General features: G+C 39.2%; 1 protein-coding gene across 10 annotated transcripts in view; it reads left to right on the top strand.

Annotated features, from left to right (window-relative positions):
• Positions 1-12,910, top strand: part of ANKRD44 (ankyrin repeat domain 44) — a 130,104-nt gene that overhangs the window by 54,028 nt on the left and 63,166 nt on the right. For 9 of the 10 annotated variants that reach the window (XR_008966117.1, XM_057378024.1, XM_057378023.1 and 6 more), the window contains exon 2: positions 8,438-8,521. Coding sequence is in view for 9 of the 10 variants with exons in the window: in XM_057378024.1 (XP_057234007.1) it covers positions 8,438-8,521 (84 nt within the window). In the remaining variant the exon portion in view is untranslated. Of the gene's footprint in view, positions 1-8,437; positions 8,522-8,816; positions 8,990-12,910 lie in introns of those variants that run through there. The other variant, XM_057378022.1, reaches the window with a different exon arrangement.

Genomic DNA, 12,910 nt, shown 5'->3' with positions numbered 1-12,910 from the left:
CAATCTGTAGCGAGGAGCAGATGTGTCACTGGGGTTGCTGTTGCTCTGCTCTGCTGCAGGCSGTTTCCTCTCTCTTGAGGTTCGTAACCTCACACTGCCTTGGCCTCCTGTCAGCTGTGCTTCTGTTGGGGACAGTGTGCAGGGCCCTTGGGAAAGCAGGTGGTGTAACACAGCACAGGTCTCTCATTTGGGAGATTTACACCAGCTGGAATTTATGCCCCCAGAGATTTTACTCTCTGCTATGCTCTTGTTCAGAAACACTACCTTGGTGCCAGGACTTCTTCCCTACTTCTGACTAAATGATTGATGTATTATGGGGGAGGGAAAAAAAAAAAGACAAAAGCTCTGGGAAACAAAATATAGATATGACAAGGAGTACGCAAATGGATAAGTTGTGCAGCACACGCTGCTGAGAATGGATTAAAGGAATTGGAATTTTTTTGGTACTGCCATTACAATCCCATGACTGTTATTTAATGGTGTCACTGGTATGTCTATTGTGACAKATTACACAACACACAATTTGTATCAAGATACAACCCCAAGAAACTTTGAACAAACAAATTCAGGAGGACTAGAAAAATTCAGGGTAATATTAGATTGATTATCCTCAATCTTCGTAAGTATTCCAGCAAATCTTATTATGCTGTCTGTGACAGACTTTTTTCTACTAAAATGGGTAACAAATGCTGGTGAATATAACGAATGTTAYGCTACTATGTTTATTTTTGTCTCCTTTAAAAAAGCTTTCTTATTTTAACTAGTCTGCATCCTGCTGACTCTTTGTCTCCACTTGATTAATGTAACTTCAGAACAGTATTTATTAACTAATTTTCTGATCTGATCTGGAGGCATTTAAAAAAAAACAACACCATCCCCCAATCCCAAATGCCAAGACTAAAACCAAACCCTAGCACTTAAATAAAGATCAGTGGACAGCCTCCAGTAATGAGAATGAAGGAGAGAACACTGGGCAAGCTGAATTAAACATTCTTAGCTCTTTTCCTTTTTAGAAGTGATCTAAATTTAATGGGCCAGGAGTTATTTTGGTGCCTTTAACTGAGAAGTTCAATGAAACATAGGCAACTTGAAGCATTTTCAGTGTGTAGAGGAATGTCAGGATTCCAGGAACGACAGGATGTAACCTTCACTTCACCTGGAAACATAAGCAATTCTTGGGGCAGTTGATAGGCTTCCTAATGAAAAATGGGAGGCAGCCAAAATCCGGAGCCAAGCTAACAGCCAGAAATAGATCTGCCAGAGGCTTGTTTTGCACTGTCTAGAATGGCATATCACAAATTGTGCGAACAGAAATACCGGGCTAGGTCCAGCATTGCACAAGCAGGGCRATCCTGACTGTTTTCCTTTTTAAGTATCATGAAAGCTTGACTAAATGAATGTTGTGTCAAAGTTTCAGCTGTCTCAATATGTTGTTTTCTTTCTTTCTCACTTGCTCCAAATACAAGTGTTTATTTGATAGTGTGTATTTGCAATTAAAAGTGTTCAAGTGTGCATCATCCAAGAACTACAGCTCCCCTGCTTCAGCAGCTTGAAAATGGGACAGCAGAGAGAGAGAAGGTGCAAAGTTTAAATCTCTGGGAGAAGGCAAGTAGGAGARGRGAAAGGGCTGAGCACAGAGAGGTCYGTGCAGTGTGTGGTGGAGAGGCAGGAGTTTAGCTGGCTTAAATTTACCTCACAAGGTGTTTGCTGCTGGAGAAATGTAGTGAAATATAGTCTGGTTTGCACATCACTTACTAAATGATGATTTGTGATTGTTTAATTATAGAACCTTATCCATTGTCTTCTCTGGCTGGAGAAAGGGAGTTTTGTGGGTGGGTGTAAGCAAAAGCCAYCAGGGCCTTGCTGAGTGGGAGCAGAGAGCCAGAAGCCTGTGTGAGCTCAGTGCTGGGTTTCCAATCCCAAGCCTGGTTTGTTTTGCAAAGGCTTAGCTGTAGTGGAGGGTAAATCATTTAAAAGCAGGGGATGTAGGATGTGTTGTGACAGCCCTGCTCCCTTTTCWGGGTTGAACCATGCTCTAAGCAGTTCAGGTTGTTCTTTTCCAAACCTAGTGTAAGCAGTGTTCAAAACAAGATCCTTAGTGGAAGATGCTTGTCACCCTGTCATCAGACARTCTTGTTTCAGACACCTCTACTGCTCCTAATTCAGCCCTTTTTCAGTGATCGTGCTTTTCCCTTCCTCTTTCATTAAAGCTGCTGTACTTCATTAGGGAACTTGGAGTTTTGGAAAATAKGCTTGTTCACCTAAAGCTGATGATGTGATTTTTCCCATGCAGAAGAAGCAGAAGGGTGTTTTGGTAGGCTGTAATTCCAGTCTCTGAAGCTGATCAGTACTGGATACCAGGCACCAGCTGAATTCAGCTGCAGGGATGAAGGTCCTCCTCCCGGCCCTGGTGTCCCGAGGCTTTGCAGTTTGCACAAGGTGCCTGGCTGTCTTAACAGAGTAAGGTCAGAACAGCTCTATCACTATAGCTGTTTGTCATGGAGTTAGCAATGTACACCAGCAATTAAAGGTTTTCATAATATTACCAGCAGTGGCAATATCTGATGATCGTGTTAGAATCACCGTACTCCAACTAATTCAGCACCAAATATTTCTGTAAATGTTSAAGTCTTCATTTGGGAAGCCACTGTGGGAAAGGCTGAGTGCACGCCAAAGTGGGAACTGCATATGGACCATGTTAGCATTGCATTAAYTATTCAGACATTTGTGAACAATTACTTAGGAACCACTTTTGCCTTCCTGAGCATTTGACTTTGGAGAGGGGAAAAGCACCGAGCACACTAAGCATTGTTTGTACTGCACTGATTGGCTTTGCAGACATCCTCTCCTCATGCCCTGGGTGTCATTCAGTGCATGTCCCTTAAGGTCAGACCATGCTGGGAGCCACAGGTGTGCRCTGTGGTATTTTCCATTTGGTCACTATTTCCATTTGGTTTTATTGTGTTTTGATGAAGTTGCCATTCAGTATTTGAATGAAAGCATTGGAGGGATAGGCTTTCAGCTGTCAGCTTTTGTTGTCCAGGCAAATGCAGACATCCCCCACCATGTCCTCTTTCTTTAAAAATGTACAAAGTTGCTATTGAAGCTAAACATATGGCTTGGTTAGAGTTATAAATAATTTTTTACCTAATCTCAGGGGAGCATAACAGTAAATGAAGCAGTGATCAATTCCCCACTGCTCCTGTGTGCCCGGTGCCATCGATGTGAAATCCTTTTCATGGTCTGAAGGAYGAACACAGCCTGAGGCTTTGGAGAAGCTGTTATAAATGATATGGATAGAAATGGGGGCTATTACAGGAAAAACCAAGACTTCTTGCAATAAAACTTAAATGCCCATTGCATCCCTCTAAGCAAATTAAAGCACAGCATGGCAGCAAGTTAGAAAGCCATTGGTCCAGGGAAAGTGTCACAGCACAGTCGTATCCTTTAAATTCTRGCCTAAAAACAGCATGAAGATTTCTCAGCTTGGAAGTGCCATTGTCATGCAGAGAGTTTTTTTTTTAGTTTTGGGAGTGTTGACTTGGCTTTTTTTTAATACCACTGTGTGTCATATGTTTGTTGGTCCTTGAGCGCTGAAACACAGTGGAACAAATTGAAATAAATAGCAATGTGTAGGCATGCATGCTGTCCTTGMTGCAGAGGATTGATGTGCAATCCTTAAATCACTGGGCCAGTCTGCAATAAATGGAAGGACATAATAAGATAGAATTAAATGAATTGAAAATTCTTTTTCTCTGCCATGTTTGAAATATTGCAGCCAACAGAGTATTTATTGATCTGCTTGGTATAAATGTTGATCTGCTCGGTATAAATTTGCTCACTTAACAATGCTGTTAGTTTGTCATAGTGCTTCCAGGGAACCAGCACACCCTATTTACAGATTTGATTCTCTCCACTGGCCTTTTAGTAGCTTGGACAAGCATTCCTTAAGAGATGCTCAGCAAAAATCTGTAATTGTTGTGGAATACCTCTTAGCAGTCATCCAAGGGCATTCATCCCCAAAGACCAGCTCTGTGAAAGTACATTGCTGTCAGAAGTCAGTATATAGAAATTCTTACAACAGGAATGCACCCTTTGAATTAACAAAGTAAGAGCAAACTTCTTTTTGTATTTACCCAACAATGCATTCCTAAAACACAGTAAAAGGCTAAATCCTGATGCGAGGGAAATAGACTACAAGGCCTGTTAAAAATTTTTAGTATTGAGTAATTTCTGTRCATGGGACTGGATAAATACTAAGCATCAGGGAAATGCACTCTAAGAATTAAGAGAAATCCAGTTAATGGCTGTTCACTAATACCGACTTATAAGTTCAAACATCATTTCAGATAGTCATGTGCTGTATGCTCASAGAAAGTCCCAGACTAAAACTAGGCAGAGGAGTAGTGTTTTTGCTTTGACCAAAGGAAGGAAATAGATGTATGTGATGTGACATTGCTGACAACCTTGTAATCTTGATTAGTGGGAGTACCTTCAGAAAAAAAAAAAAGAGGTGTTTGGCAAAACACTGTCAGAATCAATACCACTTTGAAATGATTGTGTGTCTTGCTACATTGCCTTGTTAGTTACTTGAATACATGGACATATCCAAGTGTTTAGTCCAGGAACTTAATGTAATGCAATTAGAACTAATAAAGGATCAATATATAACTTCTTTTTACTCAYGGGAACAAATGGTAGTATATTATGTTAAATAGGCATGGGATTTGATGATCCTTTCCCTATCTGCCTTCACCTCCTGTTAAATAAAAATCTGGCTTAAGTAAGTCCTCATTAGTGAGTGAGGATAGCTGAAATCAAAGCAAAATATTTAATGTATGTCACAGTTACTCATTACTCAACAAAAATACGAAATGGTTTGCTAGGGGGTTCAGCACCTGCTTTAGACACAGTAGTAAAAATGATACTTTAGACAGTCCATTTAAATACTTCATCACATCTGGAGTCAGAGACTTGTCAATGCGCCTTGGTAACAGTAAAATCTATGGAGGTGAATTTCCCAATGTCAGGCTTTTTCTTTTGGAATGGCTTGTGGGCTCTGTGGGATTGAGCTGAGCCACTGGACATTCTTCCGTGTGGGTTTAAGCTCTGTTGCTGAAATAATTATTGTGTCTTCAGTTCAACAAGTTAATTTTATCTGGTGGATTGCAGTCCAGCATTCGGTAAAGACGTCCAAATGTTGCAACACTGGAAGGAGTCTGCAGACACAATTTTACTAAAATGCTTGTTACAGCACAAAGTAAAAAACCCTCTTATAAAACTTGTTGATAAATTCCATGCTTATCATGGTAACTCTGCAGAAAAAGTAAATGGAAAGGTTTTTGTTAGCTGCTGCAGTTTATTTTCAGAAAAAAATGTGAACACTCCCAAATGAAATTCTCTTTAGGAATTTGGAAGCTRTAGAGAGCTGAGCTGATGAAACAGTTGTTCATAATTCCAAAGCCTTGCACCATTACTTTATTCTAAATGTAATTATACCTAGTCTGCTCTGTTCTGTGCTTGTGCTTTTTCTCTTTYTCTTCATTATGAGAGTTTAGCAACTTCTGAATTTGAAGAATTTTAAAGCAAAGTATTTCTGTTAATGAAATAACCCACTAATGATGTCACAAGTTTTAGAAATTATTTCCAAAAATATATTATCCTTTGATAATTAGGAAGGATCATTCTCTACCCTTCAAGAACTAAAATAAAAAAGAAGTTCTTTGAAGTCATTGATGCATGAATATGATTATCACTGAAGATCAAAACAGTAATCAGTTCAGGTCACTGGGCATCCATCACCAATGTGTGYGTAACTGCACCAGGCCCGTTCCATCACTGTCAGCTGCTGCTGAATGCAGCAACACTTTTTCCATTGTGCTGATAGATGCAGATGCACATTCTCAGATCTCAAACTGCACATTTTCAGATGCACATTCTGATCTCAAACTGCAGCGACAACGCTGCAACATAGTTCTGACATGTATTTCCTGAAYAGGTCATCATGCATGACTGCACATCTTGCACAGAAACAGGTGTTAATAGGTGATAAAATTGCCTCAATAATACGTTTCTCGTTTCAAAACTGATACCTGTGAWAATAAAGTAAAATAATGACACAGTGAAAAATGGCCAGCTGGAGCAGGCTGCACAGCAGTGACTCAAGATGGTTATTAACCTGTATCAGTTTTGTCTTTTCTTTCCAATTTGCAAGCTCTGATCATTCTCCATTATCTCTGTCTTCTGCTGCTACAATTGGCAGAGAAATATTATAATTAATTTATAAAAATCAGATCTTTTTTAGATTTARTTAATTTAATTAAATGGTCTGAAGGATAAGGCCTTTGAAATGAGTGTATGGCAACGTTCTCCTGTCAGCAAAGGTTAGGTGTATCAGTGGTGGAAGTTATAAACTGCTTCAAAGGCATGAAAAACACTGGGGTTTGATTTARGGAACTGCAGGTAGATGTGACCATGGTATGTTGAACAAAAATTGAGATGAAGATCTTCTGTATGTTACAGGTCTAAAGAACACAATGTTATTCTCAATCTGCTTTCTGTGTTAAGTGGCTGATGCTAATTAGAAAGGTCAAACATTTCCTGTAAAACTAAGTGTCTGATTCAGACTTCTGGCAGAGAGAAGGGGCAAAGTGTCTTATTGTAGACCTTTTTTTTTCTTTAATGTAATGATAAACAGTACTGCCTCCTTTTTAAAAAGAAAAACATTGTCTGATAACAGCATTTGAATTTTTTAAAAATTTATTTTAATCTATTAGCTTTGAGTTTTGAGGGTTTCTTTCTCTTTTTCCCTTACATCTGTCTGAGGTCTCAGCTTAAATGTCACCARAGCCTGGCTGGTACTTTTTGTTGGGTGCTGGGCATACCTACAAATGGGTTCAGGGAATAATCTAAGCTGCTGGGGGTGTTTGCTTCTTGTCTACTGGGTTCTGTTGCCATTTAGCTTGAAATTGGGGCGTTCTCTGCTTTCCTGATAATTTTTTTCATTTAAATATTATGATAAATGCGCATGAAATGCAAATGTTTTGGTGTGAGCATCGTAACTTAATAAACATTCACTGATTCTTCATAGCTATTAGTCTGTTCCCTTCTCTTCTAAAAATTGAGATCTGTGTTTGCATCCTCTGGTGGGGAATATTCTCTGGCCATTCTATATGGGCTGGGAAGGAAGCATGCTAAATGGTTCAATTAAAATGTGATTTTTTCCTTTCTTTTTTAAAACATCCACTACAAAATGTAAGACATAGGCAATTGTGATCAAAGATGCTGTTTKAGTTCTTTTCACTTTTGTAGGAGTGGCAAGAATGAAATTCCAGCATGAATGTTTCTCAAGGACATAAGGGATTAATATGTCTTAAAATAGACACCATTAACATAGAAATGTATTTTCCACATTTGAATATGATGAATTTTGCAGTGAAAAGATAGGAAGGAAATGGTATTTTCTTTGTTCTTTCAGCCTGTTTACAAGAGAGTTAAATTCTGCAGRATCTCAAGAACTGCTGTGGTTTTATGTGCTTAAGTAGTCATGTGTGCTTCTATTTGCATGATTGTTTTAGATTCTGGTGATTGCATGGCACCACAAACTTTTTTGCCAGTAGAGCCATGAGGCAGCCAGGAGTGAGACTGAGGGGGCACACAAATGCCTTCAGGAGGGTGCTGGAAAAACATGGCCTATTTCAACCATGCTTCAGGGCATAGGGGTCTTCATGAATTATCCCCTTCTCTTTCTGAGTGTCCAGGAGCAAGGTTTTTCTTCTTTGAGTTCAGTGTGCTGCTTGGTTAATAACTGAGATATTTGCTGCAAAGGTYGTCGCACACAGAGCTCCCTCCCACTGCTGGCTGGTGATGCCAGTGTGGAGCCAGCATGGCACGTTGTTTCTCCTGTGTGCCTGATTATTTATTTCTGCATTCCCATTCGTAATAGAATAATAACAGACTTGAAACAATGAGATAATTATTTTGCTTCTTGGGTGGTTAAAATTAACTGCGCTCATTGCGTATTTATTCAGTAAAAAAATACAAGTTGTTTAGTAATTGTCCAGAAATTCATTATCTGCAYAATGTTCTGTTTCTAAATGTGTATTGCATGACCATTAATCTGTGCCAAGAGCAAGCATGCAGTACTATCTAATGTAATTAGTTTTCCCCCTCCATGCCAGGGAGAACATCTGGGCTAATTGTGTKTTGTTGACAAAAGTTACCATTCTAATGGGGGTCCCTGTTTGTGCACACACACGCTCATTATAGGTACAAACATGCTCATGATTTCAGTTTATCCTCAAGCAAACTGATAGCTCTTACTGATGAGGTCACACCATGTGTCTGTGGGCAGCTTGAGCAGAYGTTAACAGGAGTAAAATGCTCTCAGTTTAAACAGAAAATAAGTAATGCTGCTTCTTCTGTTTTCTTTTYGCAGCCGCCACTGGTCCAGGCGATTTTCAGTGGTGATCCAGAAGAGATACGGATGTTGATCTACAAAACTGAGGATGTTAACGCCTTGGTATGTGATTTAACATGTTATGCCCTGTGCTTATGGGCTGTGGCAGTGACACAATTAAAAATATTCTCAGTAATTAACACATAACAGAAGGGAAATGATTGGGAAGTAAGAGATTTGGGGCTTCAGKGGTATCCTAGTTAGGAGTCTGATACATAATTGTCTCTAGCAGGTGACTTAATTTTTAAAGTGTATGGTAATTATTGCAAATGTTCAGGGCAGTCAGGGACATTGTTCTTTCTCTTACTGAGAAAATGAATGAAAACAGCTGAAAATTGCATATTTTTACTCTCTGTAGGGTTTCCTTTTATGAAGAGTCTTTGCAGATCAGGAGCTGTTATGCATTTGACTCTACTTGAACTAAAGCTTCACTGTAATTCTCAGCAGTGAGAATAAGGAAGCAGAATCTTGGCCACAATTTGCCCACAAAGGAATTACTGCTTTGCAGATTGGCTTATTCTAGCCAGAATGGTAAGCAGCTGTAAAACAAGTAGTAGTTGAGTACTTCGGCAGAGAAAAAAAATAAGTCTCCATTTTAACTTGGTCTTTTTTTGCAGAACTTGGGGTGTTTTTTTTCCTCCCTCTTTGATTTTAATTTAAATCCATACTGTTAGAAACGAGTCCTGCCAGTCCTGACTACGATCTGTRGCCTCTCAAAGTGGTGAGAATATAAAGCAGAAGCAGAATGATGATTTGCAGGTGTTTCCTGGATTTTTGAAYCAACCTTCCTTTTCTCCATGTCTTTCTCTGACATAAAGCCATCAGTTTATTCCTCACTCACTCCAGCAGCTGGCCTGGTCTTGGCACTGCAGCTTTTGCAGGTAGTGGGGTCCAACTGTCTGGTTCAGAGCTGCCAGAAGGAACAGGAGAGATGATCCTACAGATTTGGGTGACTTGGGCTCCATTCCATTTGCTGTCCAGTAGAAGGAAAGACTTGCTGCTGTTTTAAATGGGAAATCTGATCTAAAACCTTGACATTAGGCTTTCCCTGTGATTATCAGTACCTGATTGTTTTCTTGAAAGTTCCTAAAAGTGCTTCCTTAAACAGTCATCTCCTTTGAGTTTCTTCCTTCTTTGCTTTATTAAGATCATCAAGAAAACAAAGCAAAAAAACCAAACCCAACCCCCCAGCAAGCTAGATCAACACCATAGTCCTAAAATTTCCTCAGTGTTTCAGGCTGGATTTTCAAAATAGCATTTCCTGTGTGAGGTTATTGTGGGCTTCTCCAGTATTTTTCTGTCCTATTTGGCTGCAAGTGTGTTAGTGATGGTTGCCAGGGAGATGCTCTCAGCTGTCAGGTGCAAGATTAGATGAAAAATACGTGTTTTGCAGATGAGTACCATTGTGCTTAACAGAAAAAGTCATTGAATGGTTTTGCCCAGAATACTATTTACAATGCTCAAAATTCACCCAAGAACAGCTTTTTTTGTCATGAGCAAAATGCAAAGATGTTCTTTGAAGCAATTAGAAAAATACTGATCAACACAAACACTGAAGATTGTGTACTGAATAGTGGCTGCAGACAAGTGTCAATTGCTTAAAATATCMCTAAAGAAAAATGAAAAGATTTCCCCCTCCTTGTGCTGTTAGCTGGCAATTTGTATTGCATGCTTATGTTTCTATTTTAAGGGTGTTTTTAATTACTTCCATGTTAGTGTTTGGTTGCTCACGTGAGAGGAAACTCTGACACTGCTTGGCAGAGAATTGTCCTTTGTTGATCATTTTGGCTGGCTGTTTTAATGCTGGAATAGTTCAAATATAGGTAGAACAGGGGTACAAAATATAGGTGCAGTTTGTCTGCCAGCTCTGAGAATTTCATGTTTTTTAATCTCCAGTAAGAGAAGTATTTAGAAGATRGAAGCAGAACTGCATGGAGAAACTACACAAAATTAGGAATGCATGTGCATACTTCCCAAGAGAAAATTATTGTCAGCAGTTTGGAGGAAATCAGAAGTTTAGAGGKTTCCTTTTTTTGGTCTGGTGAAATAATTAATAACCACCCAAGATAAGGATGTGTTTGTTATTGGAAATGGCTACATTCTTGATACTGCTGTAATTGTGACTTCTATTTTGCAACAATATGAAATCTGTAACTGGATTACAAATGTGGTTTTAGTTCATTCTGCCACTCTAATTGTCCCTCTGACCTCTCCAGTCCTTACCTGTGCTTTGGGGGCATTGGCTCCTGTTATACTTACGTAGCAATGAGGAATTCCCTACCTCTGCTTACTGAATATGCTCTGTTTCCATGGGAAATGTGCTCTGCCTGTGGGCAGTGCTCAGCAGCCTTTTTTCCCAGGACATTTGTGATATCCCTTGGACAATCCAGGCTGCCAGATAAGTTTCAGGTAGACATCTTCTGTGCTTCTTGTTTGGTGCATTCAGAAGTAGCAGCGTGCTCATGCTGCATCTGTGTAGATGGGGATTTTTTGGGGGGCGGTTTTTACTTAGGGAAGAGTGGGAGAGAATGACTCCCAGAATCCAGGGACTAATCTGGATCCAGTTGTAACCCCTTCTTATTTGGGGTTCACAATACATGCAGCTGTGCAGCACCTTACATCTGCAAAGTCCAGCTCTTATGTGTGGTGTTGCAAACCAAAATCCTGCCTGTGAGATTTCCATTTTCCTCTCAGTCTTCAAGTCTAGTTTCTCTTCAAAATACCTAAAGTCAAACAGAAAAAAAACCCCTTCCAATATTGTTCCCTATAACTGATGTGTTGTTTGAAAGTAAGTTCGTTTTCTCTGTTTTTATTTTTTATTCCCTGTGTTTTCCCTTGGATAGAACCCTGATTCTAGCTGCAGAGTGAGTCTGCAGAGGAACAAACACCAAAGAGATTATAGGGCCATACATGCAGGACAGTGTATTTAGAGGGTGGTTTATTATGAGATATGGAGGGCAGGAAGGAAGTCATTATGGAGACATATGACACATGGATGTGTGCTGTTTCTTAATTTTTTTCCTCATTATCGTGCTTGGTAAAGCATGGATTTGCAGGCACCAAACTGTAATTCTGTCAAAGCAGAAGCCTTCCAAAGTTCTTAACRAAATCCTCCACAGCAAAACTATGTCTAGAAGGGGAGCATTTGCTTCCAGGATAGCTTTATTCTCCTGCAAGGCTCCACATTCCAAAAAGGCAATCATTGTTCCTTGAGGGTGGACAAGCAGAGGTGAGGGTCTGTGTTCCAGCTTCCACTGGGTATTTAGCCTCTAGTAATGCTGTTTAATATGCTGTTTGTTTAAGTGGTTTGTTTGAGTGCTTTTTTTTCTGTAGAAATTATGAACAATTCTCAATTATGTAGGAAAATTGAATATAAAATTAGACTGATGTTTGCAATKCAAGGTAACTAGCATGATATTTAAATGAAATACTTTTTTGGCTCAAAAGTTTTTTAAAATATATTATAAAGAAAATTTTTGAGCTGTGAAGAGGATTCTGCTGGAGAGACTGAGCGTCTGAAATATTCTGGGTTGCTTTGCAACAGCTAGGGTAGTAATGGTTACTATGTTTTATATATATATAGCTGTATTGGTGACTCATGTAACCAGTTTGAGACAGTTAAGGATGTACAGACCAYTAAAGTCTCATGGCAGAGTTTGGCTGTAACTGCATTATTTTCTTGAAAGGCAGCAATATCAGCCTGAAATACTTGAATTTTCTAAATGATTTCCTATCTTGAGTGATGTATACTCCTATGCCTTAACACTCCTGTCCAAATTTGTCCAATATTGTATTTATGAAAATGGAGGAGTTAAGTCTATCTTTTGAATCTTACACTGAATACCCATAAGCATTAAAATATTTCCATTCTTTAGCRTAACAGTTTCTATGGTCTCATCTAGAATTAGTAATGAATTTTTAAAGTTATGCTTTTCCAGCATAAAAGTCACTGTCAGACTCATGCAAGGCAATTGTTAGATGAAGGGGGAGAGGCAAAATAATTTGTCTTGTTCTAGAAGATCAAAGTATTTGCCTCTTCTACTTCATGACCACTTGGCAATTTAAGAGTTAGTCCAGAAAAATCTTCGTTTCAGGGCTAAACTGAAGATTGTGGGGATKAGAACTGCTGGAACCAGGACTGCATTTTCAGATGGGAATTTCTGTGTTTGGTTATTACCATGCAGAAGGAAGAGCACCAGGCATAAGTTACACAGCTTGACTTTCACCTTCAGCAGTGGTGCTTACAATCAAACATTTCGATTTGCTCTGTGAATTACAGGCATTAATCAAAGAATGTATGAGGGGGAGGAAATCCTTGAAACAACAGAGATTTTYTTGGTACASCCTCAGCTTTCRGCTCTGAATGGTTGTAAATAGCCCRAGAAGTAGRTGCTCATATGCTTTTAGCCTCTTCAGTAGTTCCTAACAGTTCCCAATAATTAATTTTTCTGA

Source organism: Malurus melanocephalus, unplaced genomic scaffold (assembly GCF_030028575.1).
Source record: "Malurus melanocephalus ecotype Western Australia unplaced genomic scaffold, MMel_1.1 scaffold_339, whole genome shotgun sequence".
NCBI classification, from domain to species: Eukaryota; Metazoa; Chordata; class Aves; order Passeriformes; family Maluridae; genus Malurus; species Malurus melanocephalus.
The sequence above is the reverse complement of the archived record's forward strand: the minus strand, read 5'-3'. Positions and strand labels throughout refer to the sequence as shown.